Here is a 15,957-nt window from a genome sequence, read left to right as displayed (position 1 = left end):
TGTGCATACAAGTCGAGATCAATCAGTATTGTCGCAGTGAGAACAGCCAAAATGAGAACGAGAATGTCTCTAATAAGCTATGGCAGACCCAGTAGTGGAGGGCTCCGGATCACTATTGTCTGCTTGTGTGTAGAAAAAGAAATGGGCCCAGTCCCTTGGGAACGGGCGTCGCCCGTCCAAAAAGGAAACAAAAAAAAGATGAGAAAGGCACCAGCGCCACCCGCTACAAAAATAAACAAGCTAAATATTAGTACACTTCTTTTAACTTTAACGGAGCCACCCATCATTATCATCACAGGGCGACAGGCGCATAAGAACTCAATTTTCTGATGCGCTTCATCCTGATTGGCTTTGCGGCCGCTACCTTCCACAGCCCTGCAAACACCTTGTGAAACTAAATATAGGCTACATTGTATTGTGAAGGAGCCAAAAACTGAGCTTGGAACTTTAAAAATTTTTTTACTAGGCCATAGTGGCCTAACTATGAAAAATATTGTAAAGAAACTATCAACGACGATTGCAAGTGTAAGAAAATATCCAAGCACTTCTAGAAAGCTATTCTCTTTATTGAAGTATTGATGCACTTGAAGATGTGTATGTATGTTTAGTTTCGCAATTCTGTTGAGAGCAGAGCTGCTACCAGCACACCTGTAGCAGTAGTATGGGTGGACAGCATGTGCCTCTCAAAAAGGTGTAATAGTTGGTGCTTAGCAACAAACTTGCCCCCGAACCTGGGTGTGCGAGCACACTTGCCCATTCTGTTAAGGCATTTGTATTGGCAATGAAGATCTAACCTCCGACCATGAGAATGGGCGAGAAAGCCAACAAAAGCTACAGTAGAACTTCATTGATACGATCCTGTTGCACACAATTTCCCGGCGGCAAAGTTTGTGATCGAGAACACAAGAAATTACCCAATACAGTTATGCTTCCTTTTTACCAGTTGATACACTTTTGGAAAACAATCTTTTGGCACCAACGTTCAGTGCATCGCCAAACTGGGATCACATGGTACACTTTTCAGCTGCTGGAACCCACGCAAACTAGCGAGAGTGGGAAGCGTGTGTGACTGAGAACGGTAGTCGCCAGCCGCAGCAGCTTCGCAGCAATACTCGCCCGCCCGTCTCTCGCGAGAATGCTGGTACCCACTTGGTTTCCTATTTGGGTACCAGCAAACCTCCTTCCGTGTTGTCGCAGGCCACATTCACAGCTATTGCCGCCAACCCTATTGCAATAAGCATCTTCACCTATCTGTTTCACAGCAGGTTGGGCACAGTGGCGTCGGAAGCGTACTGTACGCCTTTAATAGGTGACAAGCCAGGTGTGCCGTCATGTTTCAGTCTGGTGGCATCGCATTCTGGCGTCACCCACCAGCTCGATTTTGTTTCGATTTCCCTTCTCTGTCTTAAAACACTACACAACAGGAAAACGACAACATGGATTTGGAGTTGCTCGAGCACCGCCAGCTCGATGTGCATCTGCGCCTCAACGATTCGCACCGAGTGGGCAGTCAAAACCTCCTGTCAAGATGTCTCGTTCGAAGCCCCTGACCCAGGCCAAATTCGAGGAGCGCAAACATAAGCTTGCCGAAACCACAATAACGGCAAAGCGCATCTCGGGCCGCTCAGCACGCATTGGCGTCTCGTGCTATGATTTGTGCTTTGCTTCGCATTGCGTAGATGTAATCTGCAGTCTGTCAGATTTATTCGCGAGTTCAAATCGTATGTTTTCCCGGTTAGTATTTTTTCTCACATTGTGTGTGTGTGTGTGTTTGTGTGCGTGTTTGTTTTCTTAACACAAACGAGGTTTTGCTGTATTCGCTTCAAAATACTTTGCAATCCACAATGTCACACTGACAGACTAGTGCTGGAATTTCAGCGGAAAATTAAGGAAACTGAACTTTGACATTCACTTTCTCATCTAATAATCAATCTATTACTGTGAAATAGCCCAGTGGCTTTGGCGTTGCACTGCTAAGCACGAGTTTGTGGGTTTAATCGCAGCCGCAGTGGCCACATTCTGGAGTGCAAAAATGCTTGTGGAACGTGCATTACACACGGGTTAGAGAACCCCAAGTGGTTAAAATTTAGTCCGAAGTACCCCTCTGCGGCGTGCCTCATAATCAGATCATAGTTCTGGCACGAGGAACTCCAGAATTTAATTACGCTTTTTGCCCATAACAAAGCAGAGCTCTAGTTGACTTGCTTCATTTCCTTTACCATTGTGATTTAAGGTGCAACTGGCTGAGCCGTCTCTTCCTCTCCACACCATGCAGGTGTCCACTGCACGCATGGCTTCAACCGGACGGGCTTCCTCATTGCCAGCTATCTGGTGGTCAACATGTCCTGGAGGTGAGCCTGGAATGTCATGTGCCCCACTGGGGCCACAACTGAATTAGAAGCTGCAAGGAACACGCTCATGCAGTTTATGTTTGGGTGAACCTTAAGGGGACACCGAGGTCCGACGAAGTATGGTTTTGGAAACTCTTATCTCCTTACACAAGTTACTAGCAGGGAAAATGACGGGCTGGTTTCCCCCTTTACGAATTTTGTGTTGGTATTTCTGCTTGACATTACTGATTTAAAAAGCATTCATGTATGAAGTCCTGGTTCATTGATGTGTTGTTCAGTAGACCTAACCAGCCTTCGTCAAAATCTCAGGTCAGATTTCCTCATTAGCGTCCCTTTAAAGAACCTCTGGCCAGTTAACCTGGTGGCAATACCCTTCCCTTTCATCTGCACTGCATGGCATTTTGTGCACAGCAGGCAATACTGAGGAACCTACAAGAGCAGTGTGGTCGGGGCAGTCTCATCCCACACGTTTAGCTTTGCAGTTGTTTTCGATGTGGAACACTTTCTGCGGAATAACCACTTCACATACTACGGTCGAATTTCAATAATTCGAACTCATAGGGGCCCGAAAATTGGTTCGAATTAAAAAAAGGACTTGTTTTTGAAGTATTTGTGCACCACAGCACGATGCACAAACGGTGCGAGTCGGGAAATATCACGGCATGCATGCATACAACGAGTGACGACCATGAAACTGCCCCCGTTGGCCAATGCTCTTTTCCCAATAATGGCAGAAAACGAAACTTCAATGAGTGGGCTAAGCTGGTGCCACTTTGCCAAGTTTTGCACATTTTAAATCAATATCTTAACCATATCGTAAATTTTTGGCAACAGTGTTGGCTAAATATGAGCCAAAGTTTCTGTAAAAAAATCGCTTTTTCCAGGGCACGTGACGACTCTTGCAGTCATTCGGTCGCGCCGACCCGTATATCGTCTGAAAAAGCAGTCTGTCGTCTTCATTTTCCCGCCACCACCGGCTCTGTCCACACATTGTCAGTGAAGAAATTCAACCTCAAGAAGAAGTCCCAATGCGTGCTGTAATTGGTCGTCAAATGGATGTGACCCTTAGACAGCTATGCTATTTGCTACACTAGCGTTATCTGCATCACTCCGCTGCCGCTGAGTGCATGCCAACGAGTTTTCCTATGCTGACAGCGATGTCGACCTTGATTTCGAAGTTCGCTGCGAAGTATAGATTTGGGGAAAAAAAGTAAAAGAAAGTCGACATACAAATTCAAGAAACGACTCTCCACCGCGCCACTTCCCGATGACATCGATAACGGCCCGCTCCCGCAGTTGAGCGAAGCCAGAGATTCCGATGGCATGTTAGGCCAAGTCCCCCGAAGCACTCCTGGCAATGGCCATGTTTTGTCAATGTTTTGGCACAGCACTACTATTCTGTAGCCGAAAGATCTGCGGCGTATTGCCAATGAAGCTCAAGGAAAACTTCAAGCATTACCGTCAACTCCTGCTACTAACTGAAAATTGGAACTACTAGATCATGTTGATGACACTGCTGCCAGGACAAACGACCTGGCTATGTCTGCTGAGCATGCGCCTGCTCAAAACTTGCAGCAGTTGCTCAGAAGGCATCGCCATAGGGACTCTAGCCAGACAGACTGCATTCCTGGAGGCTACTAATACAATAGCACTTGTAAATATTCAAATATTTTGTGGTGTTGTGTTACAAAAATAAGCTCTTTCTTTTTCTATCAAGTTTTCTCAGAATCTCATTTTTGGTGTTTAAACTTGCAGAAGCGCTATCTTGGTCTTCAAGGCACATAGAACCACAACTTAAACAGCGGCATGTAGCTACATGTGTGTACTACACAGTGGTAGGAGCAGATTTTTTAATTTCGCTTTTGTAAATTTTTATAATCTGGCAGATAGCCATGTCTGCAGATTGAACTTCATTTGCTGTAAAATTGGTAATACCTCCAGTATAAAAAAGGTAGTCCTGTGTTTGTGTTCCTTACACTTTGCAGTATCCAGCCATCTGTCCTTATAAACATTCTGGCTGATATTCTTGCAGTTTTTCTGATAAACAATAGGTGAATAATTTTATTTATATCCAGAAACAGTCAGTCAAATTAAAAAGTCATTATATTTTTGAAATCAGCATGAAATACTATGTCTGGGTGACAATTTTTATTAAACTTTGTCAAAATATTAAAGTTTCGAAACATCTCTTCTTCCCTTAGTGTTACATCAAATTATGTGATGCATGCCTATATCATTATTTCATATGTAGTGCACAATTTTTTTTTTAGCTAATGTTAGTCATGAGAGAAGTCTTTCAAGCCTTTGTAGCATTGCCTGCTTAGATGGAGTTACCATTGAAATTCAGTTACAGTGAAACCTCGTTAAACCGTAGTTGGCTGGTGCTCGGAAAAAGTATGTACTAGACGGTAGTACAGTTTAACCAAATAGCATGAGATCACCCACTTACCTGTCAAAAACGGAACTCAGTGAGAGTGCGATGAAAGGGGAAAAAACATGCAGTATTTATTCACTTCGTGCAACAAAAGCGTTATTTTCGTTTGATGTCGCGGCGGCCTAGCACGACGACGACAGCGGCCTCAAACTTACTGATGTTGCATGCCAGCTTTTCAGTCAGCCCCCTCTTCTCGGCAAACTTTCGCATGGCAGATTCCTCGTTGACGTTACGTATTCTCCGTGCACGTGCACAGTAGTGCTGCAGAAGTCCCGGGGACGCCTTTTTCATTGCCGGGTGCCAGAGTTTGAAATACTTTTCATTTGGAATAAAGTTACGTTATTGCGCCCCTGTTCTCGTCGCAACGATTGCTTTCATGAGGCTGACGTAACGCACAGCTTATGCCACTGTCGGGCTTGAATCGCCCGTGCTGTCGCTTTCCGTGTCATCCTCATCACTGTCGCTAGTCGACACTTCGGCAACAACACAGGCAGTGATGGTGAAAAGTCGAACCTCGCAGCCGACATGTCTTCACGGTCACAGCAGCGCTGCCGAGCAACTTCTTAGCATTCCGAATGCCACACACTGTAATCAACAGCAGATCCCTGTTGCGTGCCAGCGCCGGCTTCTTCGTGTCACGTTCGATAGCACAGACAATCTCTACTTTTTCTTTTATGCTGAGCACCCGGCGTCTTTTTTATCCGAGCTTCGGAACGACATGAGTCCTCGCTGCACTGTCAACCTTTGTATGTTTTCTGTGGGGAAATAACCCGCTTAATACGATGTCCCCATGACACATCGTCGACTATAACGATGAAGTCTGGCTGCTGGGTGTCTGTGCCGAAACGTGTCTGTGCCGGAAGGTATTGGAATGCGAAATCCTTGAAAAGAAAACAGAAAAAGTGAAATGCAAGCCACTGCACGATCGCCCGCTACCCCAACTGCCGCCGCGCACTTCTGTCCATAAGAAGTGCACGCCAGCCTCGCACGCATCTCTCCCGTCGCCCTTCCACCCCTCCGAACACAAATGTGCTGCACCCCTAGATCTGCGCCATACCACCCTCCGAAACACAAATGGACCGCGCCAATCGCCCTGACAATGCTGGCCGCACTCCTCCCAGGTTGCTTGCTGGGCCCTCACAGTTGGTTCTTTATTCTATGGATCACATTTTGCCAAAGTCACTTGTTCCTTGTCTTTGTTTGTTGCGACGAAATCATTCCTGGCCACGTTGCTTCTCAGCCTCATTTGACGCTGCCGAAACAGAAGATGGCTGATTTGCCCACTGATAATCGGCAACACACGATGTTGCCGGTGAAAAGAAAGCACACTGCTATAGATTTGGAAACAAAGTGCTTCTTACCGGTGAGGTGATTATTGGAACATGCTTGCATTGGATAGAGACAGTGACAGCCACGACAGCAGTGCTGACACTGTAGGGTAGGCTGCCTCAACATTGTCCCCGGGGGAGGTCCCCCCGGGGACCCTCATGGGCTTATTTTCGCGATGGACCTTCTGCTTCACTACATGGAGCACCTAGATGCCTTGGAGAAGGATGTTGGCAAGCTTTGCGTAAAGCAAGCAAGGCTGACGGACATGCAGTTTTCTCATGCAAGCCAGTGGGAAGTATGTGGCAAGATTCTTGTGGCGATCATGTCCCTGGATTTCTCAAGCTGAGATGCTGCCAGGGCAACCTTCCTGCATTTTTTAAAGGGGGCCTTTTGGGACCACCAAAGCAATGCCTCAGCGGAGCTCTTACGTCACTTGCCGCCCGTGACCCCTCTTTGCAGTTGTTGTAGCAGTGCCATTATTGAACACAGACAGCCATGGCTTGTTAACAATACTCGATCGGAGCATGCAGGAAGCAGAGTTAAACAGTTAAACGAGTCAACATAATCAGAAGCTGGATGGAGGAAGGTAGTGGGGAGGAGAACTGGCCTCCCCGCTATTATAGTTTTCTCGAAACAGCTACACCATCTCTCATTTTGATATTTTTTTTCATGCAACCAGGTTATAACAATTGTTGATTATAGCAATAGAATTTTCGTTGCACTTGAATATTCTTATAAGTAGGTTCAACTCTGTCGAGGTTAACTGTATGTCGATAGTGCAGCAAGAGTGGCTGTCCCCAGACGCGGTTACGGTAGATGCCATTTAGGGGACATGTTTTAGTGAGTGGCCACAAAACAATTTCGCGACTTTGTGTTTATGAAACTGGCTGAAACATTTCTCTATGCTTCAAATGATTCCGTAGGGATTACCTTTGCATTTCTACATCATTCAGTGATCGTATACGGGATCTTTCTCACCTTACCATCATGCATTTGCGTTCTTTCCAACCACTCTCTCTCATAGTCATTGTTATCTACCATTGCCATTGGTCATTACGGGCATTTAAGAATAAAAGACTAAGTTCAACAAAATATGTCAGTTTTGATATTTGCTGCCAATTGTTTTTTTCTACGGAAGCCATATAGATAATGGATAATGCTACAGCCATAGACGGAGTGTGGCTAGTCGAATGTAGAGCTGGCAGCTTTGTGAAATATTGGTCGTCTTTATGCATTAAGTCTGTGGGGCTATTGGCAGTGCCGCAAAGCTGTCTGAATTGCATAGTGTGTCTGAATTATCGGGGTCCAATTTACCGGTCTGTGACTGTAAGTGGAGTCAAAGTGTGAAAGACAACACGGTACTGCAGCCTCGTAACTGTAACACAAGAACAGCAAAAATGGCATCGATTTTAACCAAAAACTAGTTCTGACTTCGGTTGACTTGTCTATTGATTGGATCAAGACATAAATGTACAGGCTGCCAATGTAATGCGGAAAACCACAGAATGTAGAATATTTGTTTTGAAATTACGCACTTTGCTGTTATTCAAATATGGCGCAAATGTAACCCGTTACAGCCGGCTGCATTGTTCTCACATGCCTGCATAGAGTTTCTTCTTTTTTTTTTTTCAGACAGTACTAGAGAGTGGTCGTATGTATGAGGTGGGGGTCAGTGTAAAAGTGTGTTGCATAATTGAGGTCATTAATACATTTTTTATATGGGGGTTTTGCCAGGAGCAAACCAATTAGTCGTAAAATGCGAGTTGTTGCATGACCAAGGGATGTATAATCGAGGTTCTACTTTATAAATTGATAACTACCATGTTGATAACCATAGCAAGCAACATGGTAGTGCCCGACACCAAAAGCAATTGCAAAGCCAGAAATACATCATAGCCGACATGTTTTTTGACACTCACAGGTTTCTCTCTCTAGTGATGAATAAATGTTATGGCCTTGATGTGTTCCTGGCCTTTCAGGACTTCCAGCGCATGCAAGCACACATGACCTTCGAGATCATCGTACGCTACTCGGAAAAGCCATTTTTTGGGGGTGCAATCTGGACACCCCCTAGCAACGTCTGATCTTGCATTTCTCGTGTGCCTCTGAGCTTCGTGAACTGTCCGATTTAACGCGAGCTTCGTGCCATAGCCTTATGTATATGCTTCGCAGGAACAGGTGGTTCCTGTGAATTACCAAATGAACAAAGGATTTAGTGTGCTACGTGTTGAAACCATGTTCTGATTATGAAGCATGCCATAGTGGGAAGCTCCGGGTCAATTTTGACCTCCTGGTGCTGTTTATGTGCACCCAATGCACAGTACACGAGCTTCTTTGCATCACACCTTCATTGGAATGCGGCAGCCGTGGCCGGGATTGAACTTGCGACCTTGAGCTCAGCAGAGCAATGCCACAGCCGCTGGGCTACTGTGGCAGGTGTGTAATGTTCACTATATAAATATAAGAAACAGTCAAATAGACATATAGATAGAGGCAGTGAGAAATTCTCATGTGCCGTGTACAAAGTTACATCAGTAAATCAATTTTGTTCTGGAGGGAATTCCCTTTCTATGCAGTCTCTGTGGAATTCTCTTTCACCCACTTTGGTAGCTCAGCGACTCGGTATTCTGTTCTGCCACTGAAGGTTGCAGGTTTAATTCTCAGCTGCCATAGCTGCATTTTGATGTGGGTGTAATCCAGGAAAGAAACACCCATGTACTTAGAGTGCACATTAGCCCCACAAGCTCAGACTTAATCTAGAACCCCTACTACAGCTTACCTCATAACTGATTTCTTGCTTTGAGACGTTAAATGCCCGAATTTCTTTGATTTTTTTTTTCATTCTTTCAGCATTGAAGCAGCCGTCAAAGCCCTTGCAGAGGTGAGTGTGGTTCTGTCCAATCAATCATTCAGTCAAATAATTTATTCTTCCTTTTGAGACAAGAAGGATGGGACTACCTCTAAAAGCTATTTTTATCCAAGTGAAAATTAACAAAGTACCTAAAAATAGTTATATTAGGCGGGTTTGCAGCTTTGCGAAGAGGATGCTTGATTATAAGGATCTTTACATTTGTTATAACATTCGCATCAAGTTTAGGACTTTCAAACATGGCATGTGTTATCTTGTTATTGTAGTTTAATACTCAAGGCATTGCCATTTTGACCTGTAGAACTCTGATCTAAGTCCCCTATTCACTGCAACATTGTTTTGAAGACAAGGTCTTAGCCGACTTCACACAGGTTCAGTATATCTGGGATTTGGGTATCTTGTAACCACTTACAGCAAAAAAAAAACTACCCTTTCGTGGCTCTAGGATGTCATAGCTAGTTGCAAACAGTACCAAAATGTAGGTCTCAATGACACAAGATGTTAGAACTAGTCATAGAGCAAGTAAAATTAATGGTGTGGGTATAATTGGCACCAATATAGTAAAGGATTCACCACATTGCACTATACTTTTGTAGAGAATGCACCGCTGTAGATGCAAACATGTTGAGGCAAAGCCACCATTTGGCACAGTTTTGACAAATGGAGTGTGTTCACATGGACTAAGCAGAACTTGTGCGAGGCACTGGTGTCTGGAAGGCAGCTTCGCCGGTGCCCACAATTAGCAAGCATTAGTCGGAGAGCAGATAAAATAATGGTAAGGGTGTAATTAGCACCAATACGGTACAAAATTTATCACAAGCACTATAGACCATAGGCTCTCATGGATTGGGCCATCTACGTGGCCTTTTGGTCAAGAAAGAAAGGGTCAACCAAGTGTCGATGTTACCATTCTGCACCTCTTTCATGTGAAATCATCTTTCATGTGAAAGGAGATTAGTACAGTCAGATACACTTATAATGATTCCAGATATACATTATATAGGTTATAATGACCACATTTCAGTACATTTATGATTTTCCGACCCTTCCTATTAGAACTGCTTCCAGATATAACAAAAGTTTTTTAAATTGCTGTTATAATGAACACTTCAAACCCAGTCACGGCAAAAAGAGGCTGTATGCGATGTACCAAAGCACGGAAGCATGACCAAACTGGACACAGGGCAGCGCACGTCCTGCTCCAATCCAACCAGACGATCATGCAGACTTTGAGATGAGCGCACGACCACTGCGCACAGATTTGAAAGCCATGAAGGAGGTCACTCCATGGTCACTCGCTTTCAAGGCACACCTCCAAGGTGGAAGCGTACAGAATGAACAGCAGAGCACAGGGCATGCACTGTTGTCTGCACCAGTGCTATATTGGGTGCCACGACGGTGGCACTCTCATTTCTGCACAAGTGTCCTTGTGGCACCGTGTGCATTAAGCCTATTTGGATGATTTGAAACCAGCATTTATATCTTTCCATTATGGGATCAACTGCTGTAGGGGATCAACGGCTGTAGGCCACTCAAACGTTCCTGTTGTTACTGTCGATATTCCCCGCAGGGGCGTCTGCGCAAGCAGGCGTTTGGTGTGTTGCGACACCACGGACCCGAGCACACGAGGGTTGGACCTTCCCGCGTGTAGCCGTGCGCGGCTTAGCCTTGTCCGGGGAAAGGGGGATCCTGGGGGTTGAGCCAATCCCGGGTGCTCGGACCTTTACGGCCCCCCGGCGGAGGCAACACGCCTCTTTGGCCTCTGCTTCACGTAGACGGCACCCCCGGACTGACCCACCCGGGGGAAATCGGTAGTCGCCTTTTCCTGTCTCTCTCTTCTCAAACCTTCGTCTTTATCTCTCACTTTACATCTTTCCTGTCTTCTTCTCTCTTCTATTTACTTCCTTCTTCTTGGCGGCAAGGGTTAACCCTGTGTGGCTATCCAATCTTGGGTACACCATATTTGGTTATAGTGGCGGCGTACGGCTGGCGTCGTGCAGACTTGCATGCAAGCTCTGCCGCGTCCCCTCGTTGGGCTCCGTGGTGGGTGGTCGGCGCTGTTGCCGAATTTTTATACATTTTCATGGAAACTTCTTTCCCCAAACTTCCTGATCGCCCTCAGAAACGAGGGCGCACCGAAGACCTCTTTCAATTTTTCGGACGACAAGTCCACAACTTTCCTCGATTCCACGTCATTCACTCAGAAAAGCCAGACAAACTAGTGCGATCCATTTCACCGTTCCTTGTTTCCAAGTCTTTGACCGAAGTTTTCGGTACAGGATATAAGGTGTCGAGAATGTCAAGTGGCGATCTCCTTTTGGAGCTCCAAAATCAGAAGCAGTATGAGAAGCTGCCGAAACTTGTGTCATTTGGGGAGACCCAAGTAACAGTAACCCCGCACCGCACCATGAACACAAGCCGCGGTGTTGTCTCGGACGATGACTTGCTGGAGCTCACTGAGGATGAACTCTTGGAGGGCTTCAGTGACCAGAACGTTATCAATGTTAAAAGAATTAAGATCAGGCGTGACAGCAAAGAAATCAAGACCAAACACCTTATATTGACTTTCGGCTCAAGTATTCTGCCCGAGTCTGTAGAGGCCGGGTACATCAAGCTCCGTGTTCGGCCATATGTGCCAAATCCCCTTAGGTGTTTTAAATGCCAACGCTTCGGCCACAGCTCGCAGAGCTGCCGAGGCCGTCAAACCTGTGCGAAGTGCAGTGCACACGAACATACTTCTGAAGCTTGCGTGAACACCCTCCATTGCGTAAACTGTGAAGGCGAGCACGCCGCATACTCGCGGTCGTGCCCGTCCTGGAAAAAAGAGAAAGACATAGTCACAATCAAAGTAAAGGAAAACATATCATTCAAAGAGGCACGCAGGCGGGTAGCATACTTGCCAAAGAAAAGCTTTGCCGAAGTGGCGCGTCAGGGGGCAGCGTCACAACGGCCTCCGGCGGCTGTGCGACCCACAGGCAGTGAGTCGGCAGCTACGCCGTCTGCCCCCACGGCGGTTGCAGCTAGCGCTGCTCCGTCAACCCTGAATGAGGGATCATCGACCCCGAAGGTTGGCGCAGCCGAGGTTGCCCCGGCCTCCCCGGCCCCTTCCTGCGCTGGCAACAGCCGGCGCAGCCAAATCCCTCAGGGAACTCCATCGACCTCCGGGCTGGTGGGCGCAGGGGTCTTGCCCTCCAAGGTGGGACCCTCTCTAGTAACTTCTCGCTCGCAAGAGCACGTGTCCGGCACCTCACACGAGGCAATGGACACTACACCTGTCTTCACGGCGCGCCAAGCGCCTAAGGAGCGGCGAGGCTCCCTCAAACGCTCCAGAAAGGGCAAAACCCCGATTACAGGGCCTCGAAAGAGCTCTGTAATCTAAGACATCTTTCAGTTTCCGTACACACAGCACCAACTTACTTTAAAAATGGATACACAAATAATTCATTGGAATGTCCGAGGTCTTCTTAGAAACCTTGATGATGTGCAGGAAATCATCCACCAACACAATCCAAAAGTGCTGTGTTTACAGGAAACACACTTAAAATCCAAACATACAAACTTTCTCCGACAGTACATAACTTTTCGCAAAGATCGCGATGATGCCGTCGCATCATCCGGTGGTGTGGCGATTCTCACCCATAAAATTATAGCATGTCAACCTTTACAGCTACGAACGCCCCTTGAAGCAGTGGCAGTGCGAGCTGTTCTGCTAAACAAACTTATCACTATTTGCTCAATTTATATACCCCCACACTACAAACTAAACAAACATGAATTTCAGTCCTTCATAGATGAATTGCCAGAACCTTACGTTGTACTTGGCGATTTCAGTGCGCACAACAGCCTGTGGGGTGACTCTCGTATAGATGCGCGAGGTCGTCTTGTTGAACAGTTCCTATTCTCTTCTGGTGCATGCCTGCTGAATAAGAAGGCACCCACATATTATTCTCACGCCAACAGAACATTTTCATCAATTGACTTCAGCCTAGTTTGCCCGTGTATACTGCCTGAAATCGTATGGGAAGTTATGAACAATCCTTACGGAAGCGACCACTTCCCAATCCTGCTTAGAACACCTGAAGTAAAGGAATATCCACCACAGGCTCCTAGGTGGAAAATTGACACTGCCGACTGGGAAAAATTCCGAACTCTATCTTGTATTTCGTGGGATGACATGTCCTCGCTAGGAATTGACGCTGCTGTCGAATATTTTACAGCCTTCATAATAGATGCCGCATCTAAATGTATATCACAAGTAAATGGCCTGTCGTGCAAACCGCGTGTTCCGTGGTGGAACGACGATTGTAGGATCGCACGTAAAAATCAGAACAAAGCGTGGGGGTTGCTACGCGCCTCCCCCACTGCGGAGAATCTTATTAACTTTAAAAAAGTAAAATCACAAGGCAGGCGAATCCGCCGTCAGGCCAGACGAGAAAGTTGGCACAAGTTTTTATCAAGTATTACCTCGTTTAGGGATGAGGCCAAAGCCTGGAACAGAGTAAATAGGATTAGAGGGCGGCAAACACATTCACTCCCCCTGGTAAACACACAGGGAGATACACTGAAAGATCAGGCCGACTCACTTGGGGAGCACTTTGAGGGTGTATCAAGCTCAAGTCATTATTCGCAATCCTTCCTAAAATATAAAGAAATAGAAGAATGCAAGCCACTCATCAATAAATGCCGACAGAATGAACCGTACAATTGCCCTTTTAGTGCTGCCGAGTTGAAAGCTGCCTTGAGTGCATGCAAGAGTTCCGCACCAGGATCCGATAGAATCTTGTACGAAATGCTCAAAAACTTACACAATGACACGCAAGTAACACTACTTACACTCTTCAACACTATCTGGGATGCAGGGTACCTTCCAACGGCATGGAAAGAAGCCATTGTGGTCCCTGTTTTGAAACAAGGGAAAGACCCTTCTTCAGTGGAAAGTTACCGCCCGATAGCCCTCACAAGCTGCATGTGTAAGCTATTTGAAAAAATGACAAATCGTCGACTAATCCATTTCCTTGAACAAAACAAAATGCTTGATCCCTTACAGTGTGGCTTCCGAGAAGGGCGCTGCACAACCGACCATCTTGTACGTGTAGAAGCAAATATCCGGGACGCATTTGTACAAAAACAATTCTTCTTATCCATATTCCTCGATATGGAGAAGGCGTACGATACGGCGTGGCGTTACGGTATCTTAAGAGACTTGTCAGAAATGGGCATCCACGGTAATATGCATAATATAATAGAAAGCTATCTGTCAAATCGTACCTTCCGGGTAAAAGTCGGCAATGCACTCTCACGCCCTTTTACGCAAGAAACGGGTGTACCCCAAGGAGGCGTGCTGAGCTGCACGCTCTTTATCGTGAAGATGAACACGATTCGTGCTTCATTACCACCCGCCATCTTTTACTCTGTCTACGTGGACGACATTCAAATAGCTTTCAAATCTTGTAACCTCGCAGTCTGCGAGAGACAGGTACAGCATGGCCTGAACAAAGTCTCAGTGTGGGCAGACAAGAATGGATTTAAGATCAATCCTAACAAAAGCTCTTGCGTTCTTTTTACAAGAAAGAGAGGCCTGGTTCCGGATCCTTCCTTAGAACTGTGTGGACAACGAATACCTATCAGCAAAGAGCACAAATTCCTAGGTGTCATACTTGACTACAGACTCACTTTCGTTCCCCACATTAAATATCTTAAAGAAAAATGTCTGAAAACAATGAACATAATCAAACTTCTATCCCAGACTACATGGGGTAGTGACAGAAAGTGCTTAATGAATCTCTATGAGAGCCTCATCCGGTCACGATTAGATTATGGTGCTGTGGTATATAACTCTGCCGCCCCAAGCGCACTAAAGATGCTAGACCCTGTTCACCATTTGGGTATCCGTTTAGCCACAGGAGCTTTCAGAACGAGTCCCGTACAAAGTTTATATGCAGAATCGAATGAGTGGTCACTTCATATCCAGAGAACATACATCAGCCAAACATATTTTTTGAAAGTGCACTCTAATCCTGAACATCCCTGTTTTAACACCATCAATGATATGACATATGCTACACTGTTTCGAAATCGTCCTTCCGTAAGACAGCCTTTCTCGCTGCGTGTGAGGGAGCTTAGTGAAGAAATGCACGTTCCGCTCCTCGAGCTTCCCCTAATGCATCCAGCCAAGCTGCTACCTCCTTGGGAGTGGCAGCTCATACAATGCGATATATCTTTCATGCAAGTAACAAAACACACTTCAGACATTGAAATCCAAATGCATTTCCGGGAACTCCAGCACAAACACTCCTGCGCGGAGTTCTACACTGACGCATCGAAGTCACACGATGGGGTGTCTTATGCAGCCGTCGGTTCATCCTTCTCGGAATCCGACGTACTGCATCCGGAAACGAGTATCTTCACGGCTGAGGCCTATGCACTACTGTCGGCTGTGAAGCATATCAGGAAATCAAAACTCCAGAAAGCAATCATATATACGGATTCCCTTAGTGTTGTGAAGACCTTGATGGCATTCTCTAACCACAAAAATCCGGTAATTAACGAACTTTATTCTGCTCTGTGTAAAGCGTATATAGGTAATCAGCATGTCATCATATGCTGGGTGCCAGATCACAGGGGCATCGAAGGTAACGTTCTAGCGGACCAGATGGCCACGTCAGTTGCATCGCATTCTGCTAATCCCACCGCTGCAGTTCCTGTCACAGACCTGAAGCCCTTCTTACGGAGGAAACTATGGAACCAGTGGCAACGGCTATGGGACGCGGAAACAAATAATAAGCTCCACGTGATAAAGCCACAGTTAGGATTCTGGCCTTCTGTAACAAAATCACGCCGGACAGATGTCCTATTCTGTCGTCTGAGAATAGGACACACATTTGGCACACATAACTTTTTACTCACCGGAAATGAGCCTCCAACCTGTGGTAGATGCGGGGAGAGGCTGACCGTCCTCCACGTCCTTCTGGAGT

General features: G+C 46.1%; 1 protein-coding gene across 1 annotated transcript in view; it reads left to right on the top strand.

Annotated features, from left to right (window-relative positions):
• The window catches only part of mRNA-cap (mRNA capping enzyme), a 118,571-nt gene that overhangs the window by 13,277 nt on the left and 89,337 nt on the right, over positions 1-15,957 (top strand). Inside the window, exons 6-7 of the mRNA XM_065453311.2 lie at positions 2,276-2,351; positions 8,965-8,995. Coding sequence (XP_065309383.1) covers positions 2,276-2,351; positions 8,965-8,995 — 107 coding nt within the window. The remainder of the gene's footprint in view (positions 1-2,275; positions 2,352-8,964; positions 8,996-15,957) is intronic.

Source organism: Dermacentor albipictus, chromosome 3 (genome assembly GCF_038994185.2).
Source record: "Dermacentor albipictus isolate Rhodes 1998 colony chromosome 3, USDA_Dalb.pri_finalv2, whole genome shotgun sequence".
NCBI classification, from domain to species: Eukaryota; Metazoa; Arthropoda; class Arachnida; order Ixodida; family Ixodidae; genus Dermacentor; species Dermacentor albipictus.
Note: the sequence above shows the minus strand (reverse complement) of the source record. Positions and strands in the feature narration are given on the sequence as shown.